This window comes from Aethalodelphis obliquidens, unplaced genomic scaffold, assembly GCF_003676395.1.
Source record: "Aethalodelphis obliquidens isolate GAN/ISIS:26980383/991018 unplaced genomic scaffold, ASM367639v1 scaffold108, whole genome shotgun sequence".
Classification (NCBI taxonomy): Eukaryota; Metazoa; Chordata; class Mammalia; order Artiodactyla; family Delphinidae; genus Aethalodelphis; species Aethalodelphis obliquidens.
The window spans coordinates 355,496-376,588 of NW_020838052.1; the positions used below are offsets into that span (position 1 = coordinate 355,496).

Genomic DNA, 21,093 nt, shown 5'->3' on the forward strand with positions numbered 1-21,093 from the left:
AGACACTATAAAACTCTTAGAGGAAAACATAGGCAGTACACCTATGACATAAATCAAAGCAAGATCCTTTTTGACCCACCTCCTAGAGCAATGGAAATGAAATTAAAAATAAACAAGTGGGACCTAGTGAAACTTAAAAGCTTTTGCACAGGAAAGGAAACCATAAACAAGATGGAAAGACAACCCTCAGAATGGGAGAAAATATCTGCAAACAAAGCAACTGACAAAGGATTAACCTCCAAAATATACAAGCAGCTCATGCAGCTCAATATCAAAAAGAAAACAAAAACAAAGAAAAACCAAATCCAAAAATGGGCAGAAGACCTAAATAGACATTTCTCCAAAGAAGATATACAGATTGCCAACAAACACATGAGAACATGCTCAACATCACTAATCATTAGAGAAATGCAAATCAAAACCACAATGAGGTATCACCTCGCACTAGTCACAATGGCCATCATCAAAAAACCTAGAAACAATAAATGCTGGAGAGGGTGTGGAGAAAAGGGAACTCTCCTGCACTGTTGGTAGGAATGAAAATTGATACAGCGACTATGGAGAACAGATGGAGGTTCCTTAAAACACTAAAAGTAGAGCTACCATATGAACCAGCAATCTCACTACTGGGCATATACTCTGAGAAAACCATAATTCAAAAAGAGTCGAATATTGTATATTAATGCATGTATGTGGAGCCTAGAAAAATGGTACAGATTAACCGGTTTGCAGGGCAGAAGTTGAGACACAGATGTAGAGAACAAACGTATGGACATCAAGGGGGGAAAGCCGCTGGGGGGTGGGGATGGTGTTGTGATTAAAAAAAAAAAGTCACGTACCCCAATGTTCATTGCAGCACTATTTACAATAGCCAGGACATGGAAGCAACCTAAGTGTCCATCGACAGATGAATGGATAAAGAAGATGTGGCACATATATACAATGTAATATTACTCAGCCAGAGAAAGGAACGAAATTGGGTTATTTGTAGTGATTTGGATGGACCTAGAGTGTGTCATACAGAGTGAAGTAAGTCAGAAAGATAAAAACAAATACCGTATGCTAACACATATATATGGAAAGTAAAAAAGTGGTACTGATGAACCTAGTGGCAGGGCAGGAATAAAGATGCAGACATAGAGAACGGACTTGAGGACACTGGGGGAAGGGGAAGCCGGGACGAAGTTAGAGAGTAGCATTGACATATATACACTACCAAATGTAAAATGGATGGCTAGTGGGAAGCCGCTGCAGAGCACAGGGAGTTCAGCTTCATGTTTTGTGACGACCTAGGGGGGTGGGATAGGGAAGGTGGGAGGGAGACGCAAGAGGGAGGGCATATTGGGATATGTATATACGTATAGCTGATTCACTTTGTTCTACAGCAGAAACTAACAACATTGTAAAGCAATCATACTCCAATAAAGATATTAAAAATAAAAGATTTATGTGGTTCAACAATATTTAGTACAAGTCTGCAACAAGAAAAGCAGAGTGGAGATTTACCTGACCTGATATTAAGGCAAATTACAAACCGTTAATAATTCGAAGAATGTGATACTGGCAACGCAGCAAGTAGGCAATGGAACAAAATAGAATCCAGGAATGGACTCAAGAATATACAGGAACTTGGTACCTAATAATGGTGGTAACACAAATCAATGGGGAGAGAACAGGTCATTTAATAAACGGGGTTGGGAAAACTGGCTTATTATGTAGAGAAAATAAAATTAGATCATTTTATACAGCATATACAGAATAAATACCCACTATATTAAAGACCTTACATGGAAGGCAACATTATAAAACTATAATGTAAACAGTTACATTATAGTTACAGAAAAAGTAGACACATCTTTATGACCCAGGGGTAGGGAAGAATTTATTAAATAAGATCCCCAAAGCACACACCATAAATGTACAGATTGATGGGTTTGACAAAATCAACTTAAATACTTATTGGTTAGGAGTAAAGTGTACTGATATCTGCAAATTACTTGGAAATGCATCAAAAAGGATGGATAAATGGATGGCTAGAGATGGAGAGAGGGATAGTTATATGGTTATATGGTATAAAGCTGTTAATTATAGAATCTAAGTGTGGTCATGTGAGTGTTTATATGGTTATATGGTATAAAGCTGTTAATTACAGAATCTAAGTGGTGGTCATATGAGTGTTTGCCATCCTATCCTTCCAACTTTTCTGTGTGTTTTTTTTTTTTTGGCCACGCCACATGGTGTGGCATGAGGGATCTTAGTTCCCTGACCAGGGATGGAACCCACGCCCCCTGCGGTGGAAGGGTAGAGTCTTAACCACTGGATCGCCAGGGAAGTCCCACTTTTCTGTATGTATGAAATCATAATGAAAGGTCAGTGAGAATGAAATACTTTTGTTCTAAAAAGGATATTGTACATAAATTTCTAAAAAATTGTGGCTGACTGGAAAAGATATTTGACACATGTACACACAGATATAGAAAAGATATTTGCTTTATTTGTATGTTTATTTGTTTAGGGTATATTATGTATTGAAGGTTTAACATACAGTCTTGTTAAATTGTCATTTATATACAGATTGCTAAATTGCCCTAAAGAAAGTTGAACCAAATTTACATTTGCATAAAGATAGCCAGTTGCTGTCACCATTGTCACTTCTTGGGTATTGTTCTTTTTTTTCTTTTTTTAATTGGGGTATAGTTGTTTTACAATGTTGTGTTAGTTTCTGCTGTACAGCTAAGTGAACCAGCTATATGTATACATATATCCCCTATTTTTTGGATTTCCTTCCCATTTAGGTCACCACAGAGCACTGAGTAGAGTTCCCTGTGCTATACAGCAGGTTCTCATTAGTTATCTATTTTACACATAGTAGTGTATATATGTCAATCCCAATCTCACAAGAAACTTCTGTAATCAGAAAGAAAAAAGACAAGTAACCTAAAAGAAAATTTGCAAGATAAATAGGCACTTCAGAGAATGGGAAAACAAATGGCTAATATATATAAAAAAGAAGATCAACCTCATCTGTAGTCAAATAAATGCAAATTAAAATAAAAGATACTACTTGAAACCCACTGGATTAGCAAAAATTAAGAAGTTATAAGATATCAGCCCTGGCAATAATATGAAGAAATAGAAACCCTTATGCATTCTTCATAGGACTATAAATTTAGAACAAATATAATCTAGAGCAATTTGGCCATATTTGGCAAAAAATCTATATGCATATTTACAGGATCCAGGACTTCAACTCCTAAATACATACTTCAGATAAACTGACACAGGAACACAAAGATACAGAGACATCTATGAAGATATTCCCTGTAGCACTGTTTGCAATATCCCAGAACTGGAAAGAACTATCAAACAACAAATAAAGTCTATGATATAAGTAATTGTTGGAATATAATTCAGCAGTCATCAGGAACGAACCATATACGAATACAGAAAGATCTACAAAATAACACTGAGTGAAAAAGTAAGAAATAGAATATGTACAACACAGTATCTTTCATGTTAAAAAAGGAAAAAATCTACACATATAAACATCACTATAGATTGTGCATGCACATATATATATATATATATATATACAGATCTAAATATATGGAAGATGGCTTGGAGGGACACACATCAAATACCCAAGAGTGGATAACTATGGGTAGAGAGAAGGGGACTGAATCAGGAAGAAAGGCTGAAGGGGACAAAAACCAAATATAAAACCAAAAATAAAAGAGTGTTTATGCATGGGCTGATGATGACAGATCATAAACTGAGGAGACTATCATAGCAATTGATTTCCAATGTTTCTGAAGTCTAAAGTAAACATAAAACTTCCCCACCTCAAAATACCATAAAAACCACGTGCTTAAAGGAAATGTCAAAAAAAATAAAATAGAAATGAACTGACCACTTCCCGGTCACACGGCTTACCGGAGTACACAGCACATGAGCAGCAGATGGGTGGGGACGTTAGCCGGATTGAGCATACTGGGTGTGTCTGACTTCATACAGGCCAGGAAGGCACGCATCCTTCTGTTCTTGTCCTCAACTGCTTTGCCTAGCCAGAGCTTCTTGAGGTTTGGGCAAGTCCATTCCCGAAATGTCAGGGCAGACACCAGCTCAGGGGTTTGAGGTGACTTCCCTTTATAGGCAGACCACTCTTTAAGGATCACTGAAGGAACTAGAAAACAGAAATTGAGGAAAAACTGGCTATAGAGACTCTGAGCATTTCTGCAGCTGGTCACAATTGACAGAAACCATCACACTTCAACATCTTTGTATTTTCTGTCACTATAATTTTTATTGTTAGCAGTAGTAACAGCAGGAGTAGTAAGCATTTATTAGATGCTTGGTATGTATTAAGTATTTTACATATAAATGTAAATCTTACTTACTCTTCAGAACAAACCTGAGAGAGAAGCATTATGACTATATTATCACAAAACACAGTGCTCATTTTGCAGGTGAAAAAAGGAATCAAAGCTCAATGGTCACACAGCTCTACAGTCACACAGCAGTCCCCCACTTATTTGCAGGGAATAAGTTCCAAGACCCCCAGTGGATGCCCAAAACCATGGACAGTACCGAATCCTGCAATATACTATGTTTTTTCCTATACCTACGTACCTATGATAAAGGTACGTAAGAGATTAACAACAATAACTAATAATAAAATAGAACGGTTATAACAATATACTGTAATAAAAGTTATGTTAAAGTGGTCTCTCTCTCTCCAAATATCTTATTGTACAAATTTAATGCCATTTCCATCTTAACTAAGCACTTATCGTGTACTGTGTCCATAACTTTTGCAGTTCGAGATGCGATAGCAAAACTAGCACAAATTTCTTTTTCCTTCTTCACAATTTCACAGACAGAAGACTCATTCTTACCATAGATCTTTTTGTTCTTACTATAGATCTTAGTAACGTCAGCATATGATATTTTTTCTTCCCTTATTAAGTTGAGAACTTTCACCTTTTCACTTAAAGGAAGCACTTTACAGCTTCCTTTTGGCATATCTGAATTGCCAGCATCACTACTCTTGCACTTCAGGGCCATTATTAAGTAAAATAAGGGTTAATTGAACATAAGCACTGAGATACTGGGACAGTTGATTTGATAACCCAGACAGCTACTAAGTGACTAACAGGCAGAATATGCTGAACAGAGGAATGTTTCACATCCTGGGTGGGAGGGAGCAGGATTATGCGAGATTTCATCACACTACTCAAAACAGTGTGCAATTTAAAATTTATGAATTGGCTGCGTGCCCACCCAGCCCCTATTATAGTCCGAGATAAAGAACGCAAGATTAAAATGGAAGTCTCCACTATACCCTGACATCCCTTTTGCAGTATCCCAGTGGTCACAAAGACCAAGCCTGGTACAAGCAGGGGGAGACCGTGCCCAGGACTGGAGGTGAGCATTCTAAGATCAGTAAGGTTCCGAGCTGCTGGAGACTCCAGTTCCTGTCTTGTTGCTCCACCATCCCTCGGGCATGGCCCTCGTCTGAATGAATATTTGACCACATGGATGGATAAATATTCCAGCCAGGAGGACTGAGATACTTTTCCATTATAGGTTATTACAATATATTGAATATAGCTCCATGTACTATACAGCGACATAGAAAGAGAAGAAGGAAAATTAGACATCAGGAAAGGCGCCGAATGTAAGACAGCAAACAGACACAGTGAAATCTAAACCAGGGTCAGTGACTTTCTTTCCAAGTTGGGTCCTCAATGGAGGGCCCTAAACGCCACCTGCCCCCTGGCAGAAACATCACAGATTTCTCAGAAGTGGCTTTGAGGCTTTTCAGAGGCTCGGAGATGATCCTTTGGAGCTCAGGGGGCGCCTTCAAGATGGCAGAGGAGTAAGACGTGGAGATCACCTTCCTCCCCACAAATACATCACAACTACATCTATATGTGGAACAACTCATACAGAACACCTACTGAACACTGGCAGAAGACCTCAGACTTCCCAAAAGACACCTCAGGTGACTTACACGCAGAGGCAGGGCCAAATCCAAAGGTGAACCCGAGGAGCTGTGTGAACAAAGAAGAGAAAGGGAAATTTCTCCCAGCAGCCTCAGGAGCAGTGGTTTAAATCTCCACAATCAGCTTGATATACCCTGCACCTGTGGAAAACCTGAACAGACAGCGAATCATCCCAAAACTGAGGCATTAGACTTTGGGAACAACTGTAGACTTGGGATTTCCTTTCCGCATGTAATTTGTTTCTGGTTCTATATTTATCTTAGTTTAGTATTTAGAGTTTATTATCATTGGTATATTTGTTTATTGATTTGGTTGTGCCCTTCCTTTTTTATTTTTTACGTATACATATATAGATAGATTTATTTATTTTACTTTTTCTCTTTTTGTGAGTGTGTATGTGTATGCTGCTTTGTGTGACTTTGACTGTATAGCTTTGCTTTTGCCACTTGTCCTAGCGTTCTGACTGTCCGTTTTTTTTGTTTTTTTTTTAAGTATAGTTTATAGCACTTGTTAGCATTGAAGGATTTGTTTTTGGGTTTGGTTGCTCTCTTCTTTCTTTTTTTAATTACATTTTTATTTTTAACAATTTTTTCTATTTTAATAACATTATTTTATTTGTTTAGTTTTCGTTCTTTCTTGCTTTCTTTTTTCTCCCTTTTCTTCTGAGCTGTGTGGCTGACAGGGTCTTGGTGCTCTGCCCAGGTGTCAGGCCTGAGCCTCTGAGGTGGGAGAGCCGAGTGCAGGACATTGGTTCACCAGAGACCTCCAAGCCCCATGTAATATCAAACAGCAAAAGCTCTGCCAGAGATCTCCATCTCAATGGTAAGACCCAGCTCCACTCAACGACCAGTAAGTTACAGTACTGGACACCCCATGCCAAACAACTAGCAAGACAGGAACACAAACCCATCCATTAGCAAAGAGGCTGCCTAAAATCATAATAAGTTCACAGACACCCCAAAACACACCACCGGACGTGGTCCTGCCCACCAGAGAGACAAGATCCAGCTTCAGCCAACATAACACAGGCACCAGTCCCCTCCACCAGGAAGCCTACACAACCCACTGAACCAACATTAGCCACTGGGGGCAGCCACCAAAAAAAATGGGAACTACGAACCTGCAAGCTGCGAAAAGGAGATCCCAAACACAGTAAGTTAAGCAAAATGAGATCAGAGAAAACACAGCAGATGAAGGAGCAAGGTAAAAACCCATCAGACCAAACAAATAAAGAGGAAATAGGCAGATTACCTGAAAAAGAATTCAGAGTAATGATAGTAAAAATGATCCAAAATCTTGGAAATAGAATGGAGAAAATAGAAGAAACGTTTAACAAGGAGCTAGGAGAACTAAAGAGCAAACAAACCATGATGAACAACACAAAAAAATGAATTAAAAATTCTCTAGAAGGAATCAATAGCAGAATAACTGAGGCAGAGGAAAGGATAAGTGACCTGGAAGATTAAATAGTGGAAATAACTACCGCAGAGCAGAATAAAAAAAAAAAAGAATGAAAAGAATTGAGGACAGTCTCAGACACTTCTGGGACAACATTAAACGCACCAACATTCGAATTATAGGGGTCCCAGAAGAAGAAGAGACAAAGGGACTGAGAAAATATTTGAAGAGATTATAGGTGAAAACTTCCCTAATATGGGAAAAGAAATAGTCAATCAAGTCCAGGAAGTGCAGAGAGTCCCATATAGGATAAATCCAAAGAGAAACATGCCAAGACACATATTAATCAAACTATCAAAAATTAAATATAAAGAAAAAATATTAAAAGTAGCATGGGAAAAACAACAAATAACATACAATGGAATCCCCAAAAGGTTAACAGCTGATCTTTCAGGAGAGACTGCAAGACAGAAGGGAGGGTGGCAGGACATATTTAAAGTGATGAAAGGGAAAAACCTACAACCAAGATTACTCTAACCAGCAAGGATCTCATTCAGATTCAACAGAGAAATTAAAACCTTTACAGATAAGCAAAAGTTAAGAGAATTCAGCACCACCAAACCAGCTCTCCATCAAATGCTAAAGGAACTTCTCTAGGCAGCAAACACAACAGAAGGAAAAGACTTACAATAACAAACCCAAAACAATTAAGAAAATGGTAATAGGAACATACATATTGATAACTATCTTAAATATAAATGGATTAAATGCTGTAACCAAAACACAAAGACTGGCTGAATGGATACAAAAACAAGACCCATATATATGCTGTCTACAAGAGATCCACTTCAGGCCTAGGGACATATACAGACTGAAAGTGAGGGGATGGAAGAAGATATTCCATGCAAATGGAAATCAAAGAAAGCTAGAGTAGCAATTCTCATATCAGACAAAATAGACTTTAAAATAAAGACTAATTACAAGAGACAAAGAAGGACACTACATAATGATCAAGGGATCAATCCAAGAAGAAGATATAACAATTGTAAATATTTATTCACCCAACATAGGAGCACCGCAAAACATAAGGCAAATGCTAACAGCCATAAAGGGGATGTTGACAGTAACACAATCATAGTAGAGGACTTTAACACCCCACTTTCACCAATGGACAGATGATCCAAAATGAAAATAAATAAGGAAACACAAGCTTTAAATGATACATTAAACAAGACAGACTTAATTGATATTTATAGGACATTCCATCCAAAAACAACAGATTAGACTTTCTTCTCAAGTGCTCATGGAACATTCTCCAGGATAGGCAATACCTTGGGAGACAAATCAAGCTTTGGTAAATTTAAGAATATTGAAATAAAGTATCTTTTCTGACCACAAGGCTATGAGACTAGATATCAATTATGGGAAAAAAATCTGTAAAAAATACAAACACATGGAGGCTAAACAATACACTACTAAATAAGCAAGAGATACTGAAGAAATCAAAGAGGAAATCAAAAAATACGCAGAAACAAATGACAATGAAAACACAACGACCCAAAACCCATGGGATGCAGCAAAAGCAGTTCTAAGAGGGAAGATTATAGCAATACAATCTTACCTCAAGAAACAAGGAACATCTCAAATAAACAACCTAACCTTAAACCTAAAGCAATTAGAGAAAGAAGAACAAAAAAACCCCAAAAGGTAGCAGAAGCAAAGAAATCATAAAGATCAGATAAGAAATAAATGAAAAAGAAATGAAGGAAACGAGAGCAAAGATCAATAAACTAAAAACTGGTTCTTTGAGAAGATATACAAAGTTGATAAACCATTAGCCAGACTCAACAAGAAAAAAGTGGAGAAGACTCAAATCAATAGAATGGGAAAGGAAAAAGGGGAAGTAACAACTGACACTGCAGAAATACAAAGGATCAAGAGAGATTACTACAAGCAACTATATGCCAATAAAATGGACAACCGGGAAGAAATGGACAAATTATTAGAAAAGCACTACCTTCCGAGACTGAACTACGAAGAAATAGAAAATAGAAACAGACCAATCACAAGCACTGAAACTGAAACTGTGATTAAAAATCCTCCAACAAACAAAAGCCCAGAACCAGATGGCTTCACAGGCGAATTCTATCAAATGTTTAGAGAAGAGCTAACACCCCTCCTTCTCAAACTCTTCCAAAATATAGCAGAGGGAGGAACACTCCCAAACTCAGTCTAGGAGGCCACCACCAACCTGATACCAAAACCAGACAAAGATGCCACAAAGAAAGAAAACTACAGGCCAGTATCACTGATGAACATAGATGCAAAATTCCTCAACAAAATATTAGCAGAGGCCAACAGCAGATTAAAAGGATCATACAACACGATCAAGTGGGGTTTACCCCAGGAATGCATGGATTCTTCAATATATGCAAATGAATCAATTTGATAAACCATATTAACAAACTGAGGGAGAAAAACCATATGATCATCTCAGTAGATGCAGAAAAAGCTTTTGACAGAATTCAACACCCATTTATGATTAAAAAAACCCTCCAGAAAGTAGGCATAGAGGGAACTTAGCTCAACATAATCAAGGCCATATATGACAAACCCAAAGCCAACATCATTCTCAATGGCAAAAAACTGAAACCACTTCCTATAAGATCAGGAACAAGACAAGGTTGCCCACTCTCACCACTATTATTCAACATAGTTTTGGAAGTTTTAGCCACAGCCATCAGAGAAGAAAAAGAAATAAAAGGAATCCAAATCAAAAAGAAGAAGTAAAACTGCCACTGTTTGCAGATGACACGGTACTATACATAGAGAATCCTAAAGATGCTACCGGAAAACTAGTAGAGCTAATCAATGAATTTGGGAAAGTAGCAGGATACAAAATTAATGCACAGAAATCCCTTGCATTCCTATACGGTAATGATGAAAAATCTGAAAGTGAAATTAAGAGAACACTCCTATTTACCACTGCAACAAAAAGAATAAAATATCTAGGAATAAACCTACCTAAGGAGACAAAAGACCTGTATGCAGAAAATTATAAGACACTGATGAAAGAAATTAAAGATGATACACATAGATGGAGAGATATACCATGTTCTTGGATTGGAAAAATCAACATTGAGAAAATGACTCTACTACCTAAAGCAATCTACAGATTCAATGCAATCCCTACCAAATTACCACTGCCAGTTTTCACAGAACTAGAACAAAAAATTTCACAAATTGTACAGAAACAAAAATACCCTGAATAGCCAAAGCAATCTTGAGAAAGAAAAACAGAGTTGGAGGAATCAGGCTCCCAGACTTCAGACTATATTACAAAGCTACAGTAATCAAGACAGTATGGTACTAGCACAAAAATTGAAATATAGATCAGTGGAACAGGATAGAAAGCCCAGAGATAAACCCATGCATATACGGTCACCTTATCTTTGATAAAGGAGGGAAGAATATAGAATGGAGAAAAGACAGCCACTTCAATAAGTGGTGCTGGGAAAACTGGACAGCTACACAGAAAAGAACGAAATTAGAACAGTCCCTAACACCATACACATAAATAAACCCAGAATGGATTAGAGACCTACATGTAAGACCAGGCACTATAAAACTGTCTGAGGAAAACATAGGCAGAACACTCTATGACATAAATCAGAGCAAGATCCTTTTTGACCCACCTCCTAGCGAAATGGAAATAATAACAAAAAAACAAATGGGACCTAATGAAACTTAAAAGCTTTTGCACAACAAAGGAAAACATAAACAAGATGAAAGATAACCCTCAAAATGGGAGAAAATATTTTCAAAGAAAGCAACTGACAAATGATTAGTCTCCAAAATATACAAGCAACTCATGCAGCTCAATATCCAAAAAGCAAACAACCCAATCCAAAAATGGGCAGAAGACCTAAACAGACATTTCTCCAAAGAAGAGATACAGATTGCCAACAAACACATGAAAGGAAGCTCGACATGACTAATCATTAGAGAAATGCAAATGAAAACTACAATAAGGTATCACCTCACAATGGTCAGAATGGGCATCATGAAAAACAATCTACAAACAATAAATGCTGAAGAGGGTGTGCAGAAAAGCGATCCCTCTTGCACTGTTGGGGGGAATGTAAATTGCTACAGCCACAATGGAGAACAGTATGGAGGTCCCTTAAAAAACTTAAAATAGAACTACCATATGACCCTGCAATCCCACTACTGGGCATATACCCTGAGAATACCATAATTCAAAAAGAATCATGTACCACAATGTTTATTGCAGCTCTATTTACAATAGCCAGGACATGGAAGCAGCGTAAGTTTCCATCGACAGTTGAATGGATAAAGAAGATGTGTCACATATATACAATGGAATATTACTCAGCCATAAAAAGAAGCGAAACTGAGTTATTTGTAGTGAGGTGGATGGACCTAGAGAGTGTCATACAGAGTGAAGTAAGTCAGAAAGAGAAAAACAAATACCATATGCTAACACTTATGTATGGAATCTAAAAAAATAATTAAAAGGTTCTGAAGAACCTAGGGGCAGGACAGGAATAAAGACACAGACATAGAGAATGGACTTGAGGACACGGGGAGGGGGAAGGGTAAGCTGGGATGAAGTGAGAAAGTGGTATGGACATATATACATTACCAAATGTAAAATAGACAGCTAGTGGGAAGCAGCCACACAGCACAGGGAGATCAGCTTGGTGCTTTGTGTCCACCTAGAGGGGTGGGATAGGGAGGGTGGGAGCGAGACACAAGAGGCAGGAGATGTGGGGATGTATGTATATGTATAGCTGATTCACACTGTTATACAGCAGAAGCTAACACACCATTGTAAAGTAATTATAGTCCAATAAAGATGTTAAAAAAACAGAAAAGAAAACTTATGAATTGTTTATTTCTGGAATTTTTCATTTAATATTTTTGAATCATGGTTGACCTTGGGTAATTGAAACCATGAAAGAGAAAACAAGGATAAGGGACTTGGTACTGTATTTTGAAAGTCATTTCTTAAGTAGATGTACCAGGCTAGGCAAGGAAAGAAGTCCAAGGTAGAATCACATGAATACCTGGCTTCATAACAGACTATAGGACACCCCAAAAGACTTAAAAGAATACTACAAAATTCTCAAGAAAACATCTTTTAGATTTATGAAGGTGTAACAGACAAGGAAAACATGGCTTCTGTCTACTTCTAGTGTACCTCAGGCTCCTAAGCTATATCTTCTTTTATTTAAGTCTTTTAGTATCTACTCAGTTACCAAAGCTAGAAACCTGGAAGTCATCCCAGACTCCTTGCTGTCCTTCACCTTCTACACTGGTTATTTCAAAGGTCCCGCTGATTCTACTGTCTTATCATGCCTTTTATCTGTCCCTTTTCTTCATCACAAGAAATATTGTTGAGGTTCAGATCTCAAATAATAACAAAAGGGTCATCTTTTACCTTGCAAGAGTCTCCAGACTGTTGTCCCTGCTTTCATCTTGTCCAGTCCCTCTCATACCCATACTCTACAACCACTAGAATGATCTTTTTAAAAAAACCTTTTAGTTTCAAATAATTATAGATTCACAGGGAGTTGTGAAGATAGTAGACAGAAGTCCTGTGTACCCTTTATCTAGTTTCCCGCAATGGTTATATCTAAAATGATTATAAGGACTTCCCTGGCAGTACAGTGGGTGAGACTCCACACTTCCACTGCAGGTGGCACAGGTTTGATCCCTGATCAGGGAACTAAGATTCCTCCACGCAGTGTGGCCAAAAAACAAATAAAATAAAGAAAAATAAAATAAAATGATTGTAATACAATATCAAAGCTAGGAAACTGACATTGGCACAACTATGTGTATAGTTCTGTGTCATGTGTAGATTCATATAACTACCACCACAATCAAGATACAGAACTATTCCATCACCACAAAGTTCTCCCCTGTGCTACCCCTTTTATGGTCACACCCAGTGCCCTCCAGCACCATCCTTAATCCCTGGCAACTACCAATCTGTTCTCTATCTGTACAATTTTGTCAATTTGAGAATGTTACATAAATTGAATCAGTATCCAACCTTTTGAGATTGGCATTTTCACTCAGCATAATGCCCTTGAGAGCTATCCATGTTGATGCATATATCAATAGCTCATTCCTTTTTTGCTGAGTAATATTCCATGATATCTAGGTTGTGTCCAGTATGGGGCTATTACGAATAAAGGTGGTATGAATATTTGTGTGTAAGTTCCTGCATGAAAATAAGTCTTCATTCTCTGGGATAAATGCCCAAAAGTGTGAGTGCTACACACTTACTTTTAGTTTTAAGTAACTGCCAAATTATTTTCCAGAGTGGCGGTACCATGTTACATTCCCACCAGCAAATTATGAGTGATCCAGCTTTTCCACATCCAATCCAGCCTGCTGTATTATCACCATTATTCATTTTAGCCATTCTGATAGGTATGTCGTGACACTTCATTGTGGTTTTAATTTGCATTTTTCTAATGGCTAATGATGTTGAACATCTTTTCATGTCTTTATATTCCATATGTATATCTTCTTCAGTGAAATGTTTGTGCATGTCTTTTGCTGATTTTCTAATTGGATTATTTTTATATTGTTCAGTTTTTTGTTGTTGTTGTTGTTTTTTTTGTGGCACGCGGGCCTCTCACTGTTGTGGCCTCTCCCGTTGCAGAGCACAGGCTCCGGACGCGCAGGCTCAGCAGCCATGGCTCATGGGCCCAGCCGCTCCGCGGCATGTGGGATCCTCCCAGAGTGGGACACGAATCCGTGTCCCCTGCATCGGCAGGCGGACTCTCAACCACTGCGCCACCAGGGAAGCCCTGTTCAGTTTTTTTTAAGTGAATTTCCTCTTTATTATTCTTGAGTAGAAGCTTATATTATATCTGAAATGACATTAAGGAGAATAGATAAATACAGATATAGATACATATATAGATAATCTAAGGCTCCTAAGACTTTATTATTTTTAAATGAGCATTAAGTCAAAGTTCATAACTATTTTGTACAAATAAGTGTCATCAGACTAGTTAAATGGTGGGTTTTTTTAACATCTTTATTGGAATATAATTGCTTTACAATGTTGTCTTAGTTTCTGCTGTATAGCAAAGTGAATCAGCTATAGGTATACATATTGTTCAGTTTTGAGTTCTTTCAGATACTTGCTTTCAGAGTATTTCAGATACTAGTCTAGATATGTAGTACTTGTTCACCTATGGATTTCCAATTGATCCAGTACCACTTGTTAAAAAGACAACCTTTCTTCCACCAAAGTGCTTCTGTGGCTTTGTCAAAAATCAGTTGGCTGTACTTGTGTGAGGCTATTTCTGGGTTCCCTATTCTGTTCCATTTGTCTATATGTCTATATATCACTGCCAGTACCACACATTCTTAATTACGGCAGCGACATAATAAGTCTTGTAATCAGGTAGAGTGACTGCTTCCAATTTATTATTCCTTCTTAAAAATGTTTTAGCTATTCTGGTTCCTTTGTTTTTCCATATAAATATTAGAATAATCTTGTCTACATACACACAGAATCCTGCTGGCATTAGATAGAAATTGTGTCAAACCTGTATACAATTAATTTCTGTTGAATCAGTAGTAAAAATAATTCCCAACAAAGAGAAGTCCAGGACCAGACAACTTGATAGTGAATTGCACCAAAAATTTAAAGGAGAGCTAACAACTATCCTTCTCAAATGATTCCAAGAAATTGAAGAGCAAGGAACGTCTCCAAACTCATTCTATATAAAACAAAAATATCCTCCAGGAATAAAGGGGAAATAAAGACATTCCAGATGAAGAAAAAACTTTTTTAAAAGCAGACCTACCCTAAGAAAATGACTAAAGGTACTTCTCTACACAGAAAAGAAATGATAAAAGAAGGAATCTTGGAATATCAGAAAGGAAGAAAAAACAATGGAAAGAACAAAAATATGGATAAATACAATAGATTTTCCTTCTTCTCTTGAGTTTTCTAAATTACACTTCATGGTAAGCAAAAACCATAATACTGTTTAATGTGGCTCTGAATGTCTGTAGAGAAAATATTTAAGACAATTATTAATGGAGGAAGGTAAAGAGATGCAACAGAGGTCAGGTTCACTTCACTTGAACTGGTAAAATGTCAACACCAGTAGACTGCAATAAGTTATGTATATACAATGTAATACCTAGTAAATATACTGAAATAGCTATACAAAGAGATATACCAAAAACATATAGATAAATAAAAATGGAATTCTAAAATAAGTTCATGTAATCCATAGAAGGGAAGAATAAGAAAACAGAGATATGAAAACCAGAGAAAACAAACAGAAGCAAAAATAAAATGACAGACTTAAGTCCTAACATGTCAGTAATTACATTAAATGTAAGTGGTCTAACAACACCAATTAAATACAGAGATTGACAGACTGGATAAAAAAACATGACCCAGGGCTTCCCTGGTGGCGCAGTGGTTGAGAATCTGCCTGCCAATGCAGGGGACACGGGTTTGAGCCCTGGTCTGGGAAGATCCCACATGCCACGGAGCAACTAGGCCCGTGAGCCACAACTACTGAGCCTGCGCGTCTGGAGCCTGTGTTCCGCAACAAGAGAGGCTGCGATAGTGAGAGGCCTGCGCACCGCGATGAAGAGTGGCCCCCGCTTGCCTCAACTAGAGAAAGCCCTCGCACAGAAACGAAGACCCAACACAGACAAAAATAAATAAATAAATAAAATTTAAAAAATGACCCAAATATATGCTGTCTACAAAACATTCACTTCAAATATAAATGATATTGGTAGGTTGAAAGGAAAAGAATGGAAAATAATATACCATGAGAACATTAATCAAAAGACAGAAGGAAAGGCTATATTAATACCACATTAAGTACACTTCAGAGCAAAAAAACTGCCAGGGACAGAGAGGGACATTACAAAATGCTAAAAGGGTCAATCCACCAAGGAGACATAGCAATCCTAAATGTGTGTCACCAAATAACAGAGCCACAAAATACATGATGCAACAACTGACAGAAATGAAATGAGAAATAGACACATCCACAATTATAATTAGAGACTTCAACCCACCTCTCAATAATGGGTAGATCAACTATACAGAAAATCAGCAAGAATACAGAACTCAACACCATCAATGAACAGAATCTAATTGACTCTTACAGAGTATACAACAAGAGTATAATACATGTTCTTTTCACATGCCCACAGAACATATGCCACGATAGATCATATCCTGGGCCATAAAACAAACTCCAATAAATTTTAAAGAATTGAAATCATACAAAGTATATTCTCAGGCCACTATGGAATCAAACAAGAAATTAACAGAAAGATAACAGAAAAATCTATAAATACTTGGAAAATAACAAAACACTTGTATATAATTAATGGGTCAAAGAGGAAGTCTCAAGGAAAAGAAAGAAATAATGGAACTAAATGAAAATAAAAATACAGAATATTAAAATTTGTGAGATGGAACTAAATAACTGCTGAGAGGGAAATTTATAGCACAAAATGCTCACATTTAGAAAAGAGGAAAAGTCTTTAATTGATCATCTAACAAGAAGAGGAGCAGAAAGCCAAACCTTCAGCAAACCAAGGAAAGAAATAATAAGGATAAAATCAGAAATCAATGAAATTGAAAACAGAAAAACAATAGAGAAAAAAAATCAATGAAACAAAAACCCGGTTCTTTGAAAAGAACAATAAAATTGACAATATTATAGCAAGACTGCAAAGAAAAAGAGACAGAAGACACAAATTGCTAATATCAAGAATGAGACAGGATATCACCACAAAACCTGCAGATATCAAAAGAACTGTATGGGAATACTGTAAACAACTCTGCACACATAAATTTGACAACTTACGCAAAATAGACCAATTTCTCAAAAAATGCAAGCTACCAGAACACACCTAATATCAAGTAGATAATTTGATTAGCCCTATAAATTTTTATGAAATTTAATTTAAAACTTCACACACACACACACAGACACACACAAAACCTGGCTCAACTGGTTTCACTGGAGAATTCTACTAAATGTTTAACAAAAAATTAACATCAGTTGTCACAATTGTCACAATCAAGGATTGTGTAGACAATCCTTTTAGAAAATAGGAGTGAACGCTTCTGAACTATTTTTATAAAGCCAGTATTATGCTGATGCAAAAGCCAGATAAAGACAGTACATAAAAGTACTTCAGACTGATATTCCTCATCAATATAGATGTACAAATTCTTAACAAAATATTAGTCAATAGAATTCAGCAATATATAAAATGAATTATACACCGTGGCCAAGTAGGGTTTATTCCACGGTTGCAAGGCTGGTTCAATACTTGAAAAATCAATGTAATCCACCATACAAACAGGCTAAAGAAGAAAAATAATATAATCATCTCAGTGGATGCAGAAAAACATTTGATAAAATTTGACAATTGCTCATGATTTAAAAAAAAACTCTCTGGGAACTTCCCTGGTGGTCCAGTGGCTAAGGCTCCGTGCTCCCAATGCAGGGGGCCTGGATTCAATCCCTGATCAGGGAACTAGATCCCACATGCTGCAACTAAGAGTTCACATGCCGCAACTAAAAGATCCCTTATCTCAACTAAAGATCCTGCATACCACGATGAAGATCCCACATGCTGCAACTAAGACCCAGTGCAGCCAAATACGTAAATAAATAAATATTAAAAAAATAACTCTCTGGAAACTAGGAATAGAAGGGAATTTCTTCAACTTGATAAAGAACATCTACAAAAAAACCTCCTACTAACATTGTACTTAATGGTTTAAGACTGTATGTTTTTCTCTTAAAATCAGAAACAGGGCTAGGATGTCTGCCCTTACCACTGCTCTTCAACATATTACTGGAAGTTCTAGCCAGTGTAGGAAGGCAAGAAAATGAAATAGAAGGCATACAGATCAGAAAGGAAGAAATAAAACTGACCCTAACTGCAGATGACATATAGTCCATGTAGAAAATCACAAGAAATCTACAGCAAAACTCCTAGAAATAATGTGAGCTGAAGACTACAGGATACAAAATAAACATACAGAAATTAATTGTATTTCATTTTTTATTGAAGTAAAATTGACTTAAAATATTATATTAGTTTCAGTTGTACAACATAGTGTTGATATTTTTATATATTACAAAATGATCACTCCAATAAGTCTAGTTACCATCTATCACAATACAAAGTTATTCCAATATTATTGACTATATTCCATATGCTATATACTATGTTCCCATGACTTATTTATTTTATAACTGGAAGTTTGTACCTCTTAATTTCCCTCACCTATTTCCCTCATCTCCCCATACCCCTCCCTCTGGCAACCACCTGCTTGTTCTCTATATCTGTGAGTCTGTTTCTAGTTTGTTATATTCAATCACTTATTTTTTAGATTCCACATATAACTGAAATCATACAGTATTTGTCTTTCTCTGCCTGACTTATTTCACTTAGCATAATACCTTCTAGGTTCACCCATGTTGTCGCAAGTGGCAAGATTTAATTCCTATTTTATGATAAAAAAATATTCTACTGCATATATATACCATTTCTTCTTTATCCACTCATCTGTCGATGAAAGCTTAGGTTGCTTCCATATCTTTGCTATTGTAAAAAGTGCTGCAATGAACATAGGGGTGCATATATCTTTTCAAATTAATGTTTTTGTTTTCTTCAGATAAATACTCAGATATGGAATTGCTGGATCATATGGTGGTTCTATTTTTATTTTTTTGGAGGAATCTCTACACTGTTTTCCATAGTGGCTGTACCAATTTACATTCTCACCAACAAGGGTTCCCTTTCCTCCAATCTTCCTACACTATTGGTTGGAATGTAAATTGGTACAACTATTATGGAGAACAGTACGGAGGTTCCTTTAAAAACTAAAAATAGAACTACCATATGATCCAGCAACCCCACTCCTGGGCATATATCCGGAGAAAACCATAATTCAAAAAGATACAGGCAACCCAATGTTCACTGCAGCATTATTTACAATAGCCAAGACATGGAAGCAACCTAAATGTCCATCAACAGAGGAATGTATAAAGATGTGGTACATATATGCAACAAAATATTACTCAGCCATAAAGAAGAATGAAATAATGCCATTTGCAGCAACATGGATGGACCTACAGATTATCATAGTAAGTGAAGTGAGTCAGAGAAAGACAAATATCATATGATATCACTTATATGTGGAATTTAAAAAGATGACACAAGGGAATTCCCTGGTGGTCCAGTGGTTAGGACTCAGTGCTTTCACTGCTGGGGCCCAGGTTCATTCCCTGGTCAGGCAACTAAGATCCCACAAGCTGTGCAGTGTGGCCAAGAAAAAAAAACCAAGGATGACACAAATGAACTGATTTACAAAACAGAAACAGACAAACAGACTCACAGACTTTGAAAACAAACTTATGGTTAACAAAGCAGAAAGGGAAGGGTTGTGGGAGAGGAATAAACTAGGAGGTTGGGATTAAAATATACACACTACTATATATAAAATTGACAATCAACAGGGACCTATTGAATAGCACAGGGAACTCTACTCAATATTCTGTAATAACCTATATGGGAAAAGAATCTGAAAAAGAATGGAGATAAGTATATGTATAACTGAACCACTCTGCTGTACACCTGAAACTAACACAACATTTTAAATCAACTATACCCCAATATAAAATAAAAATTAAATTAAATTTTTAGAAAGGGTTCCCTTTTCTCCACACCCTTGCCAATATTTGTTATTTGTTGTCTTTTTGATAATAGCCATTCTGAAAGGTGTGAGGTGATATCTCATTGTGGTTTTGATTTGTATTTCCCTGATGATTAGAGAAGTTGAGCATTTTTTCACATGCCTGTGAAAAGATGGCATCTGTATGTCTTCTTTAGAAAAATGTCTATTCAGAGCCTATGCCCGTGATTTAATTGGGTTGTTTGTTCTTTTGATGTGGAGTTGTATGCATTCTTTGTATATTTTGGATATTAACCCATCGTTGGATATATCATTTGCAAATATCTTTCTCAATTCAGTAGACAGCCTTTTTGTTTTGTTGATAGTTTTATATGCTGTGCACAGAGTTTTTGGTTTGATGCAGTCCCATTTGTTTATTTTTGCTTTAGCTTTCCTTGCATGAGGAGACATATGCCAAAAAATATTGCTAAGACTGATGTCAAAGAGCGTAGGGCCTAGGTTTTCTTCTAGGAGTTTTCTGGTTTCAGGTATTACATTTAACTCTTTAATCCACTGCCATGTAGCTATCTAGTTTTCCCAACACCATTTATTGAAGAGGCTGTCTTCTTCCTCATTGAATATTCTTGTCTCCTTTCTCATAGATAAATTGCTGATATAACTATGGGCTCATTTATGGGCTCTCCATTTGGTTCCATTAATCCACATATCTGTCTTCTGTGCCAGTATCATACTATTTTGATTATTGAAGCTTTATAGTATAGTTTGAAATTAGGGACTGTGATGCCTCCTGTTTTGTTCTTCTTTTTAAAAAATTTTACAACGTTGTGTTAGTTTCAGATGTACAGCAAAGTGATTCATGTTTATACATATATACATTATATATATATAACTATTATAATATACTGTATATAATATACTGTATAATATATAACTATATAT

General features: G+C 36.7%; 1 protein-coding gene across 11 annotated transcripts in view; it reads right to left on the minus strand.

Moving 5' to 3' along the window:
- Positions 1-21,093, minus strand: part of FAM120C (family with sequence similarity 120 member C) — a 139,066-nt gene that overhangs the window by 62,589 nt on the left and 55,384 nt on the right. For 9 of the 11 annotated variants that reach the window (XR_003430775.1, XM_027096797.1, XM_027096794.1 and 6 more), the window contains one exon: positions 3,934-4,183. Coding sequence is in view for 10 of the 11 variants with exons in the window: in XM_027096797.1 (XP_026952598.1) it covers positions 3,934-4,183 (250 nt within the window). In the remaining variant the exon portion in view is untranslated. Of the gene's footprint in view, positions 1-2,861; positions 2,908-3,933; positions 4,184-14,195; positions 14,315-21,093 lie in introns of those variants that run through there. The other 2 variants (XM_027096800.1, XM_027096801.1) reach the window with 2 other exon arrangements.